Below are 21657 nucleotides of genomic sequence, written 5' to 3'. Positions count from 1 at the left end.
AAAAGGTTTGTACCAGACCCGGATGAGTTGGTGGCTTCACGGGGTGCTCGTCACCAGCTGGGGAGCAGCTTTGAGCCCCCACGTGGGGCTGGCGGGAGGGCACAGGTCTGTTCCCAGCAAAACATCCCGTCTCTGCAAGATGAGTCAGGATGAAACCTCCAGCAAACCGGAGAGAAATCCCCGGCTTGGGCTGTTTTGCACAGAGACAGTGATGCTCCGCTCCGCTACAGGCTGCGGGGCCGGATGGAGAGGTTCAGCATCAAGCGTAAAAGAAGATGCTGTGTTCCCCGGGGAGCTGGTACCAGCGCCCGTGGGGTGGGTGGGCTCAGCGGGTGCTGGGAGGGTGCGAGGTGGGCAGGGGGCTGGGTACCCCAATGCGTCCACCCATCAGCGAGGAGGAGGAGGAGGAGGAGGAGGCTGAGACCCGGCAGTGGGGAGGACTGCACGCATGCGCTCACGCACGCACGGAAAGAAGGGCTGAAGAACGAGGGCTTTTCCCACTGAAAACTGCCCGCCAACACCCCGGGTGCCCATTTCGAGGAAGGAAAGCGTAAATCGGGCCGTTGCGCGCGTGCGACACGTCAGCAATAACGCACCGCGGCCGCCCGGGCTCGAGGGCTGGGACGTGCTCGCACGTGCACGCACCCACCTTTCCCCCGCGGCGTGTGTTTTTCCTGGCGCGGCGCCCGCGTCCACGCCACAGTCGAGCTCTCCCCATGCCAAGCACGACACAAAAGCTCACGCAAGGGCCTGGAGGCTCGTTTTTAGCACTTCAGTAGCTCAGCGGGGTCCCGTCCTCGGAGCCAGCAGCGGCGCGGGGCCCCCGAGGAGCCGGGGCTGGTGCTGGCCTCAACCGCTTGTTTTCTCTGAGATGTGGAGCCGGGGATGAGGAGGTGCTGCCCGACCCCGGGGAGGGCTGCGGATGGACGCTGGGGTGCTCGGCATGAGTCGCACCCAAAGAAGGATCTCCACAGGGGATGCTGAGCCCGGTCCCGCTCTCTGCCAGCAGCCTCTGCTGCCGGAGCATGGCCCCCGCCTTTCCCTAAATTGGGGGTGACCCCTGCACAGCACGGCAGTGCTGGGTGTTGGAGGGGGACGCGGCGCCCTGTGGGCTCGGCTCGTTAAACGGATGGGAGAGGGATGGTGTTCTCAGCCCGCTGCCTGAGAGGGAGCCGTGCCGAGGATGCTCTGGGCAGCCCCGGCTGTGCGGGGCCGGCGTGGGAGGCAGAGCACGTGCCGTGGCCGCATTGCCCGGGTGATGGGATTTGGGGGCTTGCACGGTGTCCTCAGCGGGCGGCTGGGCACCTCGGGGTCCCAGGGTGGGCAGAGGGGTGTCAGGGACCGGCAGGACGAGAGGGAAGGGCTGTGAGATGGGAGCCCAGCACCGAGCAGCCTTTGGGATAGGTGCTAGAGCTGATGACCCAGAGGCAAACCCCCCCGGCCAGGGCCAAGCCACCGAGTGTCCCCCGGATGGCGTGTCAGGGGGTGTCTTTCTCCGGCATTTTCCATATGGAGCCCAGGGTCTCAGCGCCGAGTCAGGGTGCTGGCAGCCGCTCGCCCCCAGACACCCTGCGGTGATGGAGCGGCGGTTGGGTGCAAACAGGAAAACCCCGGGATGGTGCTCCCCGGGGGTGAGACCCCCAGCGCGGGGCTGTCCGCATCCCCCTGCCACGGGCCGGGGCAGAGGGAGGTGGCAGGGCACGAGATGGGTGCAGACAGCTGGCAAACCCTGCCCGCCGCGGGCAGTGGCTCCAAGCGGGTCCCCTCCTGGGATGGGAGCCGGGCTGCAAACCGTGGACGAGCTCCTCGCCTTTAAACTGGAGTCAGATTCCTTGTTGCTGGCGCGGGGCGCAGGAAACTGTGCCCAGGAGCAGGTGAGGAGGGACCCCACTCTAACAAGAAGGAGACGCATGAAATTAGCTGGTTCCACTCCCCCCAGCAGGCAGCCGGGGGTGTTTTCCGTCCGACGCCTTTTCCTTCTTGCTCCCTCTTTTGTATTTTCACGGGGGAAGCAAAATTCATGGTGTGTGTGTGGCCCCATCGGCAAAGAGCAGAGCGACGGGCAAACCAGCCCGCAGCGGAATCGCACTCTCCATCCCATCACCGGTGGCGAGGGCATGGGGGACCATGAGTCCACGGCGGGTTGCATCCTTGCGGCGAGCATCTGCGCGCCCACACTTGCCTCCTGCGTGTCCAGCCACAGGTCAGCAAGAAGTCGCAGACCGGTAGGTGGGGACTGTTAGCCACGATGAGGCGTGAAGCGGTCTCAAAAAGCTGGGGGGAGGCCAGCAAGCTGCCCCCCACGCCTCCGCCATGGACCCCCACAGCATCTTCTGGCTTGTGCGATGCCGTCGCTCGGCCTCCGTGCCGGCGGCGGGTGCCGAGGGTCGCGGCGGGTCTCGCCGGCTGCAGTTGGGGTGGGCAGCCCCCTTCGGCCGCTCTCTCCGTGCCTGCGTTGGGCTGCTGTTCTCACCTCTGGAAAATGCCCCCTCTTTCCCGCCCCCCTCCCTGCAAATCTCAGCTGCCGGGAGTTGGCCCGGCTCCACCGCCGCTCGCGCACTCCAGCTGAGGAGCCGGGCCACGCGGCGAATGCATTTGTGCACGGATTTCCCTCCCCTCTTGCTGTCTGCTCCCGACAGTGTCGTTCTCCCGTGCTCAGGGATGACTTCGGGAGCGCTCACAGGTCCTTGTCCCACTGTTGGGTGCCTGGAGCCCTGTGCCGTGTCCTGTCGGGATGTCTCTGCTTGGAAGAGCGTTGGGGTCCATGGTCCGGTGATGCCGCACAGGGCAGAAAGCCCCGGACTGGTTCAGCGGGGTGGAGAAAGGCTCTGAGAAGTCCCTGCCTCGCGCACACGTGTGCCAACCCCCATTTTCATGATTTGTGACCGATTCTCCCGGAATGGACCTGGTGTTGGTTCTTGTGGGTCTGCACCCGTTGCTCCCCTTCGCTTCTTCCCACTCCATCCCGGGGAGATGCCGCTGGACACGAAGCAGCCAGGGGGAGGTTTCTTCCTCCTGTCTCATGTTGGAAGAATGAGGGTCTTTCATGAGAAAGTGCAACCAGGGGGAAACAGCAGTTTTGGGCCCTGCCAGAGCTTTTGAAGATGATGGAACAAGAGCCTGGGCTCCTATCTCAGCCCGGGAAAGGATATTCTCTAGCTGCTCCAGCTGCCTCTCGCTGCCCCTGGCCCGGCTCCTGCTAGCACATGGCTGCAATCCGGCGCTGTCCCGACCAACATGCAGAGCTGTAAATTCAGCTTTAACCCCAAGAGAGGTAAGTCTCCATCCAGAGATGGAGCGCGGGTGAGGATGTAGGGTGGGCAGTTGGACGGGGGTTCAACGGGAGCTCCGGCAGCACCGCTGGCCCTGGCACCATCCTGACCCCACGTGTGGGAGCTGAGCCCTTGTCCTTAGAAAAGCTCCTTCGAACCACACCGGGCACCGTCCCGGAGCTGGCAGCAAAGCTCACATGGCCTTCAAAGATGGAAACCTCATGGTGCTGCCAAAATCAAGCAACCGGGCTGGCAGGGGAGTGCCACGCCATGGACGGCCACCCGGGAAAACACATCCATGGGTTTCCTCTCCCCGTCCTCCTTCCTATGACCTACCCCAAAGAAGCGGAGCCACGGGTGATTCAACAACAACAAAACCAAACGAAAAACAATCTCCTCGTGCTAATGGGATTGGTTCTGTCCCTACCACGCACATTCCAGCCCGGCTCGAGGGACCGCTCGGGGCGGGGGGGAAGGGGAGGCTAATGAAGCCAAATTATTCTCCGTCTTCAAATGTCAGAGTTCAGCGCGGTGCCGCTGGCTGGGCCTGGCGCAGCTGCTGTGCCGTGGCGATGCCGTGTGGAGGCAAAGCGCCCTCTCGGCAGCCGGCACGGAGCGCCTGCGCGCATCCAGCCCGCCGCCAAGTGACATGCATTTTCCATTCCCTGGGCTTCATTACTTCTTGGAACGCAGACCTTGCTCGCCGGGCCATGAGGGGCTTCGCTTCCCTCCGTGTTTATTTTTGCTGCCGTGTGTTCTTTTGCCAGGTGAGGAGCGCAGCCAAGCTGGTCAGGGAAAGCAGGGATGTATGGTTGCGGTTTGGCCGGGCGGATGGGAATCGGGCTCCCTTAAGTGCCGACGCAGCAGTGTGGCGCAGCACCTGCTCACCTTCAGGCGCCGGAGCCATCCCCCTGATTTCATGGGGACGACACGTGTGCTTAACACTGCAGCACGTGCAGAGGGGATTTGCTGGATCGTGGCCTCGCACCGGTGCCGAACGGCGCTGGGGACGGCCAACGCCTCCAGCTGGCGTGGGAGCCAGCTCCCGCGGGTGCCGCGTGCGTCAGCTCGCCCCGCTGCGCGTGGGGGTGGAAGGAGCCCAAGAGTCATAAAAAAAGGTGTTCAGCCTCCCCCGAGCCAGACCCCACGTGGGTCAGCTGTCTGCTTCCCGCTCACGCCTGCTCCTCCCGCTCGCTCTTCAGTGCCGGACACGGCAATACCCACGCCTGCCAGCACAGGCCTACACGGGGTGGGTAACACCACCCGGAGGTGGGAGCCTGGCCAAAGAGCCAGGTCGTCTCCATCCCGGCAGGGAGAGGACACTGCTCAGCCGGTGTGTCGTGCCAGAGCCTCGGCAGCGGCTGCTGTGTTGGTTTGGCTCTGCAGCAGGAGATCGGGGACCTGCAGACCTGGTCTGTGCCCCAGGATGGGTGGGAGCCCACAGACCTCATCCTACCTGGGGGGCTCGGGTACCACCGCATCAGTGGGAGTCCCATGTCCCCCAGGGCTGATGGCCAGTCTCAGCCACGGAGGTATCTGTGGTGGCAACTGGCAGAAGTGGTGCTCAAGGAGGGGGAGGAGAGACGATCTCACCTCCACCAGCCTCCCAGGAGAGAGCAATAACGTCTTAGGGAGCTAAAACATTGCCAAGCCTGAACATGACCACGGGGAGATGCAGGCGGGGTATTCTGATAGGGCAAAACAAAGGGGAAGAGGAAGGACCAGCTCACGCGATGCCACAGCCCGTCTTTACACGGAGAGCCCCGGCTCCGCCAGCACACACAGATGCACCCCAGCCCACATGCTCGAGCCCTCCCTGGGCTCACACGCCTGCTGGGATTACATAGGGATTAGCAGAGAGCGGTCTACCAGAAATTGAGAGGGAATAAAACTAGCCAGAAGCACAGGCACCAAAAAAGCCCACAGCACCCTCCAGACACGCGTGATGAGCAGGAGATGGAGCAGCATTCGTCGCTGATGCTGCGCGGGGGCAGGGAGAGAGAGGGAGGTCACTCGCAGACGCCTCCATGACAATAGCAAATAAAGGAACGGAGAGGCTTTGTTGTGCTGGGGAAAATCTAGCAAGAATTGGGGAAAAAAGCTCATTGCGGCCAGCTGTCCGCCTCCTCCACCCAGCACAAACCGCGTGGACCGATAGCGCGGCGAGCTGTGAGGAATTCCTGTTTCTGAGCGCTTGCAGGATGAAACGAAAAGGTTGGAGGAAAAGGCAGCGCTGCCAGCTCATGATTTTGTCATTAGTCTCACAGTGTTGGACGCAGATTTTAAAGCCCCAGCTGTGGGAGTCGTGGGATATGCGAGAGCTTGGCTTGCAGTAAAAGGTACATTGCTAGACCTCATGTTTTGTAAGGGGGGGGGGAAACGTGTAAATATGACTCAAATACATCCTGATGGCTTTAAATGAAGATCAGAATGAAAAAGAATGTAAATAGTTTGGAGTTTATTCTTTTTTATTTAACCCAGTAAGTTAGACTTGTCATTTTACGGGCAGACCGCCGCTCTCCACAGTAGGAATACCAGGACTGCCTTGATATACCGTGTGTGCAGGATAAATATATTAAAGTTGTGCGAGTTGCTCAGATGCTGTGCTAACACTGGTCGTAAAAATCACCTTAGATATAAGGCAGGCTCCTTGGGGAAGGGGCTAAGTGCACTCAACAAATAATGAATAGAAATAAAAATAAATATCAAATGGCCCATAAAATCAAACAATAATAGTAACAAAAAAGTTCCTGGATTTGCTGCAAGAGATAAAATCCCATCAGCAGTATGAAATAACAAGAAATACCCCCTTTTGGTTCCTTCTCCACATGACACAAGTCAGCACGCCTGGTCACCAGAGTAGTTATGGAATACATCTTCCTTCCAGCGTCTTATAAATGCATTTTTCATGCTTTGAGAGACCTTCTGGGGTTCCATTTAACTGGGATCTGGGGAACATGTGAAAGGCATTTACAGCATGCGGCACAGCCTGGTTTTTCCTGCAGGGGAAGCAGAGGTGTAACGTTCACAGCTCCCATCCGCCGACCCACCTGGGACAGAGAGGTCCGCAGCGAGCGGGCAGCCTGGCCGGGCTAGCCATCAGCAGTGCTGCTTTATTGCTGTGCATTTATTGAACCTAAATAGATGCACTTAAAATATCTATACAGACCTAAAAAATAATAAAGGGAAAGCATTTATTTTAAACCTTTTAAAAGAGGGGTGTGTGGTGCAAAGCTAAAGCTACGGAAAGCGGCCCCAGGAGAAAGTGGTAGGTATCAAATGAAGCAGAGCTGGTGTCCGTGGAAGTGGGACAAGCACGAAGAGTTGGTAAGGAGGGGCAGGAGTCCCCAGACACCAGCAAAATGCACAGAGCAACCAGGGAGGTGGGGGCAGAGCCAGGGCAGAAGCCATGCAGCTCTGTCTGGTAGGCACCACTGCCCGGCAGAAACAGCATCAGGGTGAAACGCCGGGGATGGAGTGCTGCGGGCTCTGCTGATGACTTACAGCATTAACTTTCATCCGCTGTCTCTCCCGCGTCTCCTCCTGCTCTCCCCACGCCTCGGCGCGCTGACATATCCTCTTCTGTGTAGGTCGGGTCTAAAATAACAGGGCCCCAAGGTCCCGGCTGGGGTCTCCGTGCGCTGCAGCAATACAAATAGCAAATTAATAAGTACTGCTTCCCTTTCTCCCAAAGGTTTTACGAGGCTTAATTAATGAATGTCTGTAAAACGCATTTGGAGCTGGGAATGAAATGTGCTGTGGAAATGCCAAATATTTTTAATGCTCCAGCAGATTTAGAAGGTTTAAATAAGAAAAATACACAGCTTTGCCTCTGAAACAGATTGCTCTCCTTGAAGCGGAGGGCTCCAGAACATGAAGTTTTCATCAGGCTGACTTGAAAGAGTATTTTCACGGCTTTCCAAGTGCGTTTATTCTCATGTACAAATTCCCCCTTTCCCTTATACAGATGTGGACACCGAGGCATGGGAAATCAAAGAAATTTACCCCCGGTCGTTGGCAGAGCCACTGCTATGAATAATTTCCTGATTTCCACTGACGACTGGAATGCCCTCTAGACCGTCCGCTCTCTCCAGATGCGTGCCGGCTTTAAAAATTACACGGATCCCGTGATGCTTGGCTTCATCTCCGCTGGTTGCTTTGGGGAGAGCCGAGAGAGACTCTGATGCCGACCATGTGTGGGGACGCAGGGTGGCGAAGGCATCTTTGGCACCGAGACGGTGCAGCCGGAGCGCTGCGATCTCTGACGACAAGACTGCACCCTCTGGAGGGTACTGTTGCTCTTGCACAAAGCACTTACGGCAATAAAATCTGGTCCATAATCGTCAGGATGGTGTGGCGGGAGGCTTTGTCCCCAGGGTGATGGGGATCAGGGTTGTCCCCGCAGTCCCGGTCTGGTTGCACACACGATGATTCCTGCAGGAGACATTTAATGTCGCAGGTGAAATCCTGAGGGAAAGAGTTAAGCGCTTGGGTATGGCCACGGGCAGGGGCCATCGGCTGCTGTTGGATAATGGCGGGCTGGAGGGTGCTGGCATGAGGAGGCCCATGGTGGCCTGCGGGGTGGTGACAGACCCCCCTCAAGTCCCCACAGCCATGGGGAGGTAACATCCCCTGGGACCCCTCAGCTGAGGGATGGGGACAGACCCCCAGGTCCTCTCAGCCATGGGGCAGTGTCAGCCTTCAGTGACCCTGTGGCCATGGGGAGGTGACAGACCCCCGGGCTCCATGGCTGTAGGGCAGTGACAGGTCTCCCTGGGCCCCCTCAGCTGCAGGGAGGTGACAGACCCCTGAGCTGCCTCAGCTGGGTGACAACAGCCCCCAGGTCACCTCAGCTGTGGGGAGGTGACAGCCCCCTGGGACCCCTCAGCCGTGGGGCAGTGACAGACCTTGGCCCCCCTCAGCCATGGGTAGGTGACATACCGTGGGCCCCCTCAGTAGTGGGGAGGTGACAGCCCCCCGAGCCCCCTCAGTTGTGGGGAGGTGACAGCCCCCCGGGGCCCCTCAGTCATGAGGAGGTGACAGCCCCCCGGGGCCCCCTCAGTCATGAGGAGGTGACAACCCCCGGGGCCCCCTCAGCCATAAGGGGGGGGACAGCCGCCGGGGCCCCCTCAGCCACGGGGAGGTGACAGCCCCCCGGGGACCCCGCGGCTGTGAGGTGATGACAGCTCCGCCGGGCCCCCTCACTCGCGGGGCGGTGACGGGCCCCGGTGGCGGCGGGGCGGCGCCAGGCCCGGCGGGAGCAGCGCGGTTCCCCGGTTCCCGCCGCGGGCCGCCCCGTTCGCTCCTGCGCCTTTAACGCGGCGGCTCCCGCCGCCTCCCAGCTCGGGGCCCGGCGGCGGCGGCGGCGCAGCGAAGATGGCGGAGTCCGGCGGGGCCGAGTTCGCCGCGGAGCGGCCGAGCAGGTGAGCGGGGCCCGGGCGCGGCCTATGCCGGGGGTCCCGGCGGGGCCGGGGGGGGGGTCCGGCCCGTCTGGGCCGCGGCGGCGGGCGGGGGTGACTGGGCCTGGTGGTGGTGGTGGCGGCGGCGGCGGCAGCGGCGGTGGCGGCCGCGGCGCTTCCCCTCCTTCCTCCGGCGCCCACAACCACCCGTGTATTCATTTATTTTCCCTTTATTTTTCGGTGTTGCCGCCCCCCGGGGGTCCCGGTGAGGCGGAGAGAGCATGGCCCGGTGTTTTGGGGGGGGGAGTGTTGGTCCTAAGCAGGGCCTGGCAGCTGAGGGTCGTCTGAAAGATAACGATAATAATTAATGGTAAGGTTTTCCTTGGTGGAGTTTGAGGAGGCTTTAAAATAGAGAATATAATGAATTGCACCTAGACCCCGCTTGGGTAGGGTTTGTGGAGCTTTGTGGGTTTATAGAGACACCGAGTTTTTGGGTGTTTCAGGCCCATCGTGTTGCACCCCGTCCCCCCAGGCTGCAGACCCCTCCCTGGGTCACTGGTTTCGGTCCCTGAGGGGTCACTCAGCCCCTCGAAGGCGGCGCGGAGCTGGTTGGGGGGTGGTGGATGGTTGGAGGGGGCACCTGTTCGGTGGAGGAGTTTCTGTTCGCAGGGCTTTTCTGTCCGTCCTCATGCGAAAGTTACCGTGTTGGACAGTGTTCAGAAAGTTGTGTTGTCTGTCTCTGGGATGTTACGCTGTCAACCTGTCACTTCGCTTCAAAGCATCGTTTATCCTCAATTTAACTCTCTTCTGAAATAACCACCCTGCGTGTCATGCCGTGGAGAGGGAAGTTCTTACTGTCATTGTTCAGCGCTGGAGAAGCCTGTCTGAATTCTCACCTTTTATATATATATTACTTTTTTTTTTGTCTAATGACCGCCTGTGTAAACTATATGCTGCATTGCCTGGGGCTTTTCATTTTATCTCTCTGCACCTCCTTTTTCTTCCCTCTCAGAACAGGAACAGCAGCACTTCTTTCACACGGTTCTTGGTAGGGCCACTTGCTCACCGCTTGGGAGTTTCTTGGTGCTGGGTGTGTAGCAGTGAGAAATGGAAGTAATTTGTTTCAGGGCCGTGATAAATCACCCAGACTGGAGCTGTAGCAGTTTTGTTCCCTGAGCTGCAGCTCTGTTGTGTTCCCTATCGCTGCATGTTTATTTTCTTTGTTAATTTTAAAGTAAAGCTCATTGAAATTTGGATATGGCTTCTTGTTGGTCGTTAGTCTTCTGTTTTAAAGGATGGATTTGTCGGAGTATACAGGGAAGAAACCTGGTGTGGGACGTTGGACGTTGGACATGCTGCATTGTCTCTATAGAGTGAGAGGAGAATTTCAAGGGCATTCCTGATCAACAATGATTCCTTGTTAGGTGCTTCCACTTGTGACTTTTTTGCACTTAGTGAGTATTTACTCTCTAAGGCAAAAGGACAAAGTCCTCTCTTGCTGTTACACACATGCCATTTCGGTGGTGCACTGTTACTCAAACAGCACGGACAGAATTTCCATCTTTGGAATTACTACCGCGTGGCTGATGCTAGTTACCCGTAAGTATGCTGGCTTCCCCAAAGCAAGAAAATGAACTTGTCTGCTGGGTATCCTGTGCTTTCATTTGATAAGGAACGTGCTGTGCCAGATGTTATGGACAAAAGGCTTTCGACACACTGATGGCATGACATAAGGCCGTTGCTGTGCATTGAAAAGCAAACGGCCCAAATCTTCTATTTTGAAATAACCTTACTTTTTTTTTTTTTTTCTTTCCTTTCTTCCTTTATGGGTAGAATTTCATGAGTTACAAATGGGTTTCATATTTTACTCCCAGCCCTCAGTATTATGTGGAGGGAGAGTTTCAGGCTACATAATTCACACTGTAATACTGTGCTACTCCTGAAGATATGCTTTGAGATTGGTGAGCAAGTAAATACAGAGGAAATGGTGAAATCCACCGGTACCCTTGGTAAGAGAAGCTCTCTGTGCTTTAGACAATGAGGTGCATGAACTCTGCTGCAGTGTTGGCGAGGTAGGGTTGTACAAAGCAGGGTGACAAAGATCTAGGAAAAACATCTTTTCAGATGCTGGAGAGGATGTTACTGTGCAGGCCTTAGAGCAGGAATTAATCAGGGTGTCCAGACAAGCTGTGTGTCTCTCAAATTGGGAATAATCCCTGGAAGAAAGGAAGGCAGCCAGGTTGTATAAACACTTTTCAAAAACCTCCCTAATGCTGTTACACGCTGGCGCGTTTGCTGAAAGCCGTCCCACCTGTCAAAACCAGAATGAACGGGCGAGGGAGACCTGCAGGTCTCCCTTATCTAATAGTACATATGTCTGGGTTCACATCAAGAGAAAGTCGACCTGAACTCCCCTAACCTTATTCCTTCTGAAGAAAGTTGTGGGAGAGAGAGCAAATGTACAGGAGGTTGGAGTAAAACCATGTCGGGGGAGCATAATGATAAGGGCTGTGAGTCTGCCTTGCTTTTGTTCTCCTCTAATCTTATATAGCTTCAGTCTTCAATTAGACCTTTTTTTTTTCCCTTTGAAACTGTTCAAAGTTTAGTTTTGTGTGGTTTCTGTGTTCCATACTCTGCCACATGGCAATTTTAAAACAGATTTAGTTGTTAGATCTGGTAGACGTGGTGTAAATGTTTATGCTCTAATTGAATCACTGTAAAAATAACTGCTGCTTTCTTTTCTAACATTGAGAGACTTCTGAGCTGGAGGTTTTATTTAGACCGAAAGTAAACTTCAGTGATTCTTTAAAGGTTCCTCTCTTACCTCCAAGTGTTGCGTAGCATTAACTGCTTTGTAAGGAAGAGCGTTGCATCACGGGATGATGGCTAAGGCGTCTTTTCCAGTTTCTCATTTATATGGAAGATAAACGCTCAACTTGCAGAGAAATCGGTCACCTTTTAGGAAAAGCTGTTGCTGCACTTCTGGTGGTCTTGGGTTATTCTCTTAGGTGATGCAGTGAGGGTGGCACAAGGCCTGTGCTGACCTGAACTGCTCACAGAGCTGGGAAACATAATGATGTTTAGGCTGGCACAAGCCTGTCAGAAGGTAAGTGCAGAGGATTTAGGTAACGAGGGAAGCGGGCTACAAGCAGCCGTGGTGGTAAGAGGATTTGATCCTGGAACTGAATTGGAATTGGTGTTATGATGCCAAGTGCCGGGGCAGCTGTTTGCGTCTGCTAGAAAACATGATTTCTTCAGTTTGCCTTAAAGGGATGGTGGGTTTTTCTTCTGTTGTCTGCTGTTTCATTGTTTTATGTTGCTTTCGCTTGAGATCCCTAGCTTCTACGAGGCAATAGTCAGGAGGGTGGAGGTACAGGGAGAGGAGAGGCGTGCTGCGGCTCACTACACGCTGGAGTACCTACTCTGCATGTAACTAGTCCTGTCGTTTTTATTGCAACACTGCCCAGAGGATGCAATCGGATGCCACAGAAACAGGCTGAGACAAACGCTGCTCCAAGTACCTTGTAGTCTGATTTTGAAGTTTTTTTTTCTAAGTTTTTCCAAGACGTGGAGCGAAGAGCCCGGTATGGTTGTGTGGGAGAAGGTCTCAGAGGGATTTGCTTGGTGGGGGGGACTTTCTGCCCTGCTAGGAGCTGCTAGCAGAGCTGAAACGGGCTGTCCCCAGCGGGAACGTGACCCAGCCGTTGCTGAACTGTGACGAGCCGGGAGGCTGAGACAGGTCCCGACAGATCTTCAGATCTGAAAGCGGCAGTAGCTGTGCCATAAATCAGCTTCGCTCCATTTTCGAAGGCAAAAATGCGATGTTGGAGTGGGGTGGATGGATGAGCAGGGGTGGAGGGAAGAGTGGGGTGGTATCTAGAAGGCCAGCAGCGAAGCAGTGCTTGGGGCTGGGCTGGGTGTCACTTTTGGGGTGGCTTTGGTGGCTCTGCTGTGCTTCCCGACACCACTAGGTGCCTCTCGGCCTTTGCACAGTGGCTCTGCCACGGGTGCTGCTGGGAGAGGTGTGCAGGGGATGGCAGGCGCAGAAAATACCCGCTGCAGCTTCTGGCTGCTAAAACCACTGGCTGGTGTGTTGTAAAAGGATGGTTCTGCTTTTTGCATATTTTCTTTCTGATCCGGCATGGCTGTAGCTTTCCTTTTTCTAGCGCCAGAGGTTGGCAGGGTTTGACCGTAAGGGCATATGGTGGGGGAAACGTGGAACAGTTAAGGCAGTGCTGTCAGCAGGAGTATCGAGTGTATAAAGAGCCTGTACTTAGCCATGTACCGTGGATACACAGGCGAATTTTACGTGGTGTAAAATCCACCATCCTTCTGGTGGTCCTTGTGTGGCTGGCGGAGCTCGGGAGCACCAGAGAGCAGCTGACTTTTTCATTGCTGTGATACTGCCTGTGGCTGCCAGAGTAATTTATATGCTTAGAGTGATTTTTATATTTGCTCAGTTTGTTCCTGGCTCAGCAGGATTAGGTTTGGGGCTGACAAGAATATAATCATGGTAAAGTTTGAGGGGGTGGGGTGGTATCTTCCCCGTTCTCAGTCACTGTAAAATGCAGGTTGAGACTGTGGAGCAGCAAGGTGGTGGTAGTGGTGGGTGATGTGCGTTGCCTGCACCGGCTCCACGCGCTCTGCTGCCGGAGGAGGTTTAGGGCAGGACTGAGGGTGCCCCAGGAAAATTCCTGTGCAGAACAAGATCTTCTGTGCTATCTGTGAGTATGGGTAGAGAGAAAAGAAATGGCAGATCCCGGTAAATTATCTTCTCAGCCTGACATTCTGTGCCCCGCCAAGACCCCAGTGCTACCAGGGTGCAAATTTGGGCTCATGGACCACTTAACCTGAGAGTTCCGTTAACACTTTGGTTGCTGAATGAAGAGGACCAAAGTGCTTTTCCCATTTGTCCCTGCACCAGCATAGAGATGACTCTGGCTCTGTGACAGAAACATTTTTAAAAATCTTGGTAGTTCTTTCCCCCCCCCCGCCCCCCATTTGTCCTGGGTACAGCATGTACAGACCAGTCCCTCACGTTGAAACTCCATGAGGTGGCACAGAGTTTAATGTGTTCGGATATTTCACCCTCCACTTTTTTGTTCTGTGCTCCAATGCTTCATTTTACCAGGCCAGCCAGCTTTTGACAGACATCCAGTTTTATTAGTGCTTTTAGCAGAAACCAAAATCCCACCTCCTTTGGCTTGCGAACAACCTACCGATTGAAACCTGGGAGCAGAATATATTTGTGTGTGTGTGTGTGTGTGTGTGTCTGCTGGGCCCTGTGTGAGTCCAGCTCAAAAAAAAAAAAAAAGAAAAACAGAGATTGGGAAATGTGTCTGGGACTTCTCAGGGGACAAAAAAAAAATATGAAAACTAAAATTGAAAAGCCCCTCGCTTCAACTTGCTGCCTTACCTTTGAGTTCTAGGGTTTCCTTGGTTCCAGCTTGGGAGAAGTAGGATGTGGATAAGCAAATAAGGGGATCGGTAGGACCTGATTCAGAAAGCGCTTAAAAATGAGACATTAAGGTACCTCCTGGCTTCTATGAAATATGTCTTTAATTGTTGTTTTCGCTAAATGCAAGGCTGAATCAGGCGTGGGTAGTCTGGCAGTGGAGAGCGTGGGAGCCCAGCAGCACCCAGTCCCGTCCCAGCGTTGGGCAGTCCTTCTTTTGAGCCCTCAGTTCCCTCTTTGTGCGAGGGACAAGCCTCTTGGGTCCCTGTAATATGAATAAAAAAAGCTTGGTTTGTTGGGCTTTGTTCTTTTCTTTTTTTAAAACAGTGAATGTTACTTGTTCTCCCTTGGCCAAATGGTAACTTTCCTTACATTTTGAGACTCAAAGCGTAAAAGAAAAAAGACGAGACTTTTCAAACTTCAGTATTTAACTTCAGGCACTTTACAGAAGACCATTTTTTCACACATAGTGTTACTCCTTCTAAAACTCAGACTGTTTTATATAATCTCTTTATTTGAGCACCCCAAATTGCTAGTCACTTCTAAATAGTGATATTAGTTTCAGGCTTTGTACTTGTATTTATCGCCTTTGAACAAGAGGGTGTCAGGAGAAGAAAATGAGTGGAAGCAGAGGAGAGAAATAGGAGAAATTAAGGGAAGGAGGTGGAAAAGGGAACAAAGAAATCGATTGAATTATTTTACTTGCATATCTTTCCTAAGGATGATTATGTTTCTCTGGAAAACAGCCCCTTCATTCAATGTGTTAATATTTAATTAGTTGCTGATCATTAAGAGCTTATTGTTGTCCCTAATTTGGACAAGGAAGCGATGGCAAATGTTGTTTCTGATGGGGTGCTGGTGACAATCTTGCTTGCTGCTGGGAATGTAAGTAGGTTAACAGGGCAGGTATTTTTAAGTCTCATTGCTTGGCAGCATCAATCTTCCTTGCATCCAAACTTCAGGGAAACCCCTCGATGCCTTTTCATAGGGGGGTGCAAAGGCCACCGGAGCGTTGTGTGAAAGTCCCAAGAAGAGGCTGTGAAACAGCAAATCTGCAGTAAAGGGTTTAGCCTTTTTGCCCTAACGTAACGTTTGTTAGTGTGAGGTGCTGAAAACTCATTTTCATCATTTGGGCATGTGATACAAAGCCTCAGGATCTGAAATATTACAGTAACCATGGCTACCAGTGACTTATCTGAGGGAGTTTGACTTTTGTTTTGATTTTAAGTGTCTTAATTGTAGTTTAAAAATCAGAATCTCAATGTGTTTTTTACTTAGGCATGAAACTAAAGGCATTAAATGATTTGCATTATTAAAATATCTATAATGCTGCCTTTCAGAGGTTCTTAAAGAAGGTCCTTAATATTCATACCCCATGTTCTAAATAAAGTTACTCTTCAGCTTTATGTTAGTTCTGCTGCTCTCGCCATAAATTTCTTGCAGGCTTGAGTGCTCAGAAGGTGCCTCGCTGGCTATTTTGCAATCCCAAGTCTTTTGTTTATCCGCAGAAAAGCTGTGGCACTCTGTACTTGATGCATGCGAGCACACACACACACACACACACACATGCGCTGCTGCTTTTCCTCCCTCCTCTTCTGTACCCCAGCCATGCCCCGCGGGGTCCTACCTTTAGAGCTCGTGTTTACTGTAGAGGCTGGCTGTTGGAAGTTTGCCCTGCTTAGAAATCTTGCCAACCCCCTTGAGTTTCTCCTGTATGAAAAATTACTGAGCACCACCTGCCCAGAGAGTGGGAAAACGTGGGTGGATATTAGCAAGGATGCTGAACTGGGATGGAGAGCGAGCCTCGCTAGCACTGAACTATCCCTCCTTCCAAGGAGGGCCGTGTTATACAAGAAGAGTAGGAAGATGACAGGCAGTTGTGTAGCAAAAGATTTTTCTTATTTAATTCAATCCCTGAAATGTTATAATCCAGCCTGGTATAATTCTCTCCATTTGTATTTGTGCGGTAGTTGCAAACATGCTGAAACACGAACTCATGCTTGGTAAGCCTTTAATTCCAGCTTTGATGTTTTTAATCATCAGTACAGATTTGGTAAAAATGATTCATTAGCTTGAAACGCATCTTGGATTACACGTGATGTTGCGGAGAATCGAGGAGGCAGAGACAGGGGATGGTTGTTCTTTGGGATGTTCTTTGTGCCCTATCTGAACTGGTTCTTGAAGTATGGCCCTTAAATATCTCCCAGCCCGTCAGCTGTAGAGGCCTCTTGGGCATCCGGATGCCTCCTCACTGCATCTGTTTCTGGTCAAAAAATCAAGCAGTCCTTGCTCAGAAATGTGTTGGCTAAGGACGTGGTCAGCGTGCTTGGGGCAAGGATGAGCACGTGGCCAAACTCCTGCAATAGGTGCAGCAGCAGCAGGAGAATTTCTGGGCTTGTTTGCCTTCCCTGCCTGCTGTCCGGCTGCAACCACTCCCTTAACCCTTGCTTTAGCATTTTCACAAGCATGCAGCCTGCGTACGGTTTTGAGTTGATTTTTTCCTGAGCTAGGGTCGCGTACGCCATGCTGAACTCTATCCTGCAGTGACTGGAGAGGATTGAAAGCAATCTGGCTTCAGAGTGGCAGCTTGGAGACAAATCCTCAATCCCATTACTTATTCCCTGGCAGTCCCTTTTTGAAAATTGGGTACCAGTGATGTTATCGGAGTCTTTGAGGCTGCTGCCCAAAATGGATCGCCCTTCTGAATCAACATGTCTGTTGAATTCCAGCTGCCCCCACCTTTCGTGCTGTGGATGCAGTTGTATGAATATAAAGATGCCTTTCACAGCTACAGCTATTTCCATATGGAAAGCGGGATTTCTCTTCTGGTAAAGTCACCTTTATACCAATATATTTATGTTAGAGGCCCTGATCATGTAAACACTTTCAGATCCCCTTGCAGGTCACTATGAAGCCTGTGGGATGTGCTGTGGAAGTGCTGCTTGATGTGAATGTGATTTTTTTTATGTTTTGCATTTTTTCAAAGGATAAATTTGACTGGGTGCAGGCAGGCACACTTGACCCCGCTCCGCGCTAGCGTGCTCGGTCCCTGCCAAAGGACGCTCTGGCCATGGAAACCTCCACAAAGCTCTGCGGCAGGGGAAGGATTTCACTCAGTGCTGTCCTTTTGAGGACAAAGATGAAAAAACGAGGAAAATTCCAGAAGCTCTCCAGCCCTGCCTCCATCAGAAAGGGAAGGGGGAAGGAGCGGAATAAACACTTTCTCACTATTGTGTGATGAAAGGCTTTTATCTTGAAGGCATGTTCTGAACTGCTGAGGAGTAGATGCAACTCTTCCGAAGTTTGTCTGCAAGGCTGTTTCTTCTGTAACAAATTGTTAAGCAACAAGTACACGGCATATTCAGATCTCGTATGAGATAGGGGCAGCCTCACAAAGGCACTCTCAGATGTTCAAGGCTTCCTTTTGTGCCTTTCTGACATCCAGCTGCTGCCTCTCTTCTTCCTCCGTTCCTAACGCAGCGCAAGGAGTGGAAGGCAAGGCCATGCGGCATAATGCACGCCGCAGCCACGGTGTGCCCCTGGTACAGCAGCCTGGTTTGTGCCAAACCTGCTTTTATCACAAATCCCTTTTTACTAACCGCAGCGCAAACAGCGTTGGTCGCTGTTTTCTCACCTTTCCTCCTCTCGCTTTGCTTTTTGTAAAGTCTCTTACTTGATTTCTCATGCTTTATGTGGATTTTATTTTGCTTCCAGCTTATGTGTTTCTTCTAAACTGAATGTTATCAGTGCTTCTCTTACTGTTTGGTTTTGTTTTGTCTTTTTTTTTTTTTTTTCCCCCTGGAGGATTGTGTAATCACTGGATCCTTTCATTCTATACCTGTAAATAGACAAAGGAACTAGTACAGGGAGTTTTTCAGGGGTAACTGTTCACAATTACCTACTGAAATGAATCGCACATGCAAACATGTTTATTCCAGCACGGGAATATCTACCCGCCCAGATTTAGTCCTCAGTCTAATTTAAACTTACAGTCAAGTTATTAACAGTGCCTGTAAAAGTTAATTGAGAAAAAGGAAAAAGAGGGGAATGTTTGTTCAGGTAAAGCTTATTGTTTGAAGAGGCACCCGCACTGGGAGCGTTGTGGATATAGTGAAAGCGATCCTATATGGGTAAGCCCTTAGGCTGGGAAAAGGAATATTTAAAATTAGTATGAAAAAAAAACGCTGAAGAAAATTCCCATGAGAAGAATCCTGCAGCAGATCGAGTCTAATGAAGTTATGGCAAACTCAGGAGTTACTATCTCCCAGATGAGCTGCCGGAGCTCTCTGTGTGTATTTTACTTGTCCAGCGTGAAGCAAAATGGGTATGCTCGGCGAATGATACTGTGTTCGAAGCAAGATCATTTCCTTGCTTGCGCTCGATGTTTCCTCCAGCGAATCAAAGCCATTGTTCCAGAGAGGAGAATAAAATGAGTTTGACGTGATGAATATTCATGCACTCGCTCCCTCCAATCTCTTTCCTCTTTTGCCATGGGAAGAGCTGGAGTGGATAAACGTTTCTTGGCTCACGGAGTAATGGATAAAGGTCTTGTCAGCAAGTGACTTTTTGCTAATCCTTTTTATTATAGGAAGGATGTTGTAGCTGGACTCCACACTCTGAACTAAGACTTGTTAGTATACTCTGACTTTAAGGTAGGAATTTCAGATCTGTGCTACAAGAAGCACAGCTGACCGGTATCAGTCATCCCAGTAGGAACTCAGATGAATTTTGAGGCGTGTTCCCAAGCCTGAGGAGTTTTGAAACAGACTGCAAAGATTTGATATCTGCATCCTGCAGCATCCCAGAGAGCTCTAGAGCTACTCGCACAAAGCAGCTGCCCTCTTGGTGCTCTGATGGACATCACAGATTTCCCCTAACTCGCCTCTTCTGTAAAGCTTGCAGGAAATTGCAATCCGATAAGTTAGGCTAGTAGCAAGTCCTGTCCATTGTTCCTTATTGTTTGGGGATTGTTTACATCCCTTTTTTTGTTATCCCATCTCACTGACTCTTCTCTGACCTTGCCTACTTGTTTCGTCCATTGTGTGTGGCTTTTGTTGTTTAGGTAGTGAACTCTTAGGGACAGTTGTTCAGAAAACGATGGATTATACAGCCCCTAGAACACTGGGACCTAGTCTCTGTACGTTTTGGTTTTTTTTTTCTTTGTTGGTATATTCTACCTAAATAATAATACCTGTTAAGCACAGTATTCAGTGCACTCTCCCACTGTGGACTTGGGGAGCAAGTAGTGCAGCTTTCCATATTCGGTATGATCTGCTTGGGATTTTTTTATGTCACGCTTCCATAAAATATTTATTAAAATGCAGAGACCAAATAGCGGGATACTTCTGAAAACATAAACCCGGTCCTGAACACTGGTCCTTGTGCATGTTTTCTTCCTGGAAGGACTCAGATCTTGATCCTGAAAAGTAGTTCAGAGTTGGATTAAATTTTCAAATGAATTTAGGATTTCATGCTTCTGTTGGCTTGCTCGGACCCTATGTGGAGGGCAGGGTGTGCTGGCCCACTATCGCCTTGCTCAGGAGATCTGCAGCATAATTATAGTTATTTTCAGAGCACCGAGCATCTAATAGTCTTTTCCACTTGTGCAGAGATACTGCTGATGTTCACCTCCAAATGCAGCCTTCTCACTGACAAGTGCATCTGAGGCCAAGCGAATCTAAGAATGATGCTCTCTGCGCTGGGGAACACGTGCAAGAGGCATTGGGAAAACCAAGGAAATATTTACACTGGGAGGGGGCTGTTTACAGTGCAGTTCAAACAGTTGACGTTATTTAGAGCAGCCAGTGCTATGTAATATTTTGCTTTTGCTCTTCTCTTGAGGGTCGGGCATAAGGAAAGGATCAAACAGGGCTAGCAGGGCCGTCTTTGGACGGTACGGAGTATCTCACAGCTGCAGTCAGGATAGGTGGTGAGAAGAATAAGCAACTGTGACTCAGTCTCGTGGTTGAAGTCAAGGTCAGGGTGGACTCTGGGGTAGTTGTAGTGTGGAGACACCAATGTTCGTTGGAGATTTTGGCCCCGCTAGCTGATGTTTGGATGGTCTCTGAAGCCCATGTGTGCTGCAGTGTGACAGGCTGTCAGGAATGCAAAAGTATAATTTAAAAATTTGGAAGTCTCTTTTGTGTTGGGAGAAGGGAATACAACCGAGGTACTGATGTCATGATGTTCTGTGTGGCTATAGAGCTGGGAATTTGCGTTCAAACTGCTTCATGTTACAGTATCTTCCCCAGCATGCTTTGTAGGTATAACACATATTGTTTTAATTTAAAACCAGCCTGTCTCTCTTGTTCTGTTTTTAGCATGGCTGACAAGAACAGCACCCTGAAATGCACGTTCTCTGCTCCTGGCCACAGCACCACTCTACTGCAGGGACTGGCCTCGCTCCGAGCTCAGGCTCAGCTGCTTGATGTCATCCTCACTATAAATAATGAAGTGTTTCAGGTTCATAAAGTTGTCTTGGCTGCCTGCAGTGACTATTTCAGGTGAGAATCCGATAGGGGAGCAGGCATTTTTACCTTTCCCATTGGTTTTCTGTTTCCCAGTCCTCCCCCACCCCAACCTTCCCACCACACTCCAATATCGCACCCACGCACAACCCTTTGGAGGTATGGTTTGCCCCACGGATGTCGGTGGGATTACCTGCAGGCATGTAGAGGCTCGGAGGCAGTCCCTCTGCACACAGATGGGATTTGTTCCACTACAGCTGCTGGGCCAAGACTCAAGTTCAAGTCCAGGTCTTGAACCCACCTGGGCAGCATGGGGAGGTGCTCTGCCTGCTGAAGGAAACGGGCTTTTGCCCTGGAGCTACTTGAGCTGATTTTGAAGTGGCAGTGAGGTCTCCGAAATGAGTCATCCCATTGAACAAATGTGCCCATTGTAAATATGCTCGCGTTATCTTTAAATACCACTGATCTGTCTGCAGTGCTTACTGTTCACAGGCTGAAGGGTATGAAGCATTTTGCTGTGCCTTCCCCAGACCCCCTCTCCCTGGGGAGGTAGGGGAGAATTTTCCTATCTTGTATGGCTAGAAAAGTGAAGCATGGAGATAAGTTTTCTCCGCCAAATTAACACAGAGTGAGCCAATTGCAGAGCAGGAAACTCTGTCTTAAGCAAAAGTATGGATTCGTCCATCTTGCCTTTGTCAAACTCCTTTGTAATGGTTCTCTGACTTCTCTTCTGAGTGAGGGATCTTTTCTGGCAGCACCAGTAGCAGCAGCAAGTGAGAGGCATGCTGGAGGCAAAGGCTATCAGGGAGGTTCAAAACAACAGAGAACTCAACCTGGGTGGTGTTTTAGACTGTAGTTCATGGCAAGTAAAGGGTGGAGAAGGGCTGTTCAGTGGGGTTTGAAGTCCCTTGATGTGTAGGTTCCTTCCAAGCAGATTCGTTTGCTGTGTGGGTAACCAAGAGCAAGGGACTCTGTTGTCCCTTGGCGTATCTGCTGGATCCCTTCACCCATTTCTTCAGCTGCTCCGATGATGTCTGTCTTATGTACACACATATTTTCTAGGC

At 52.0% G+C, this 21657-nt stretch overlaps 1 protein-coding gene across 1 annotated transcript; it reads left to right on the top strand.

The window, feature by feature from the left end:
• Nucleotides 1-8648: 8648 nt before the first annotated feature.
• On the top strand, nucleotides 8649-20633 carry LOC309681462 (kelch-like protein 26; the record flags this gene model as incomplete). The annotated part of the gene is made up of 2 exons (XM_082495348.1): nucleotides 8649-8695; nucleotides 20447-20633. 2 exons carry the CDS (start codon nucleotides 8649-8651, stop codon nucleotides 20631-20633), a joined length of 234 nt encoding a protein of 77 aa, XP_082351474.1.
• Between the last annotated feature and the right edge of the window lie 1024 nt (nucleotides 20634-21657).

This window comes from Vanellus vanellus (genome assembly GCF_965231255.1).
Source record: "Vanellus vanellus genome assembly, chromosome: 25".
Lineage (NCBI taxonomy): Eukaryota > Metazoa > Chordata > Aves > Charadriiformes > Charadriidae > Vanellus > Vanellus vanellus.
Note: the sequence above shows the minus strand (reverse complement) of the source record. Positions and strands in the feature narration are given on the sequence as shown.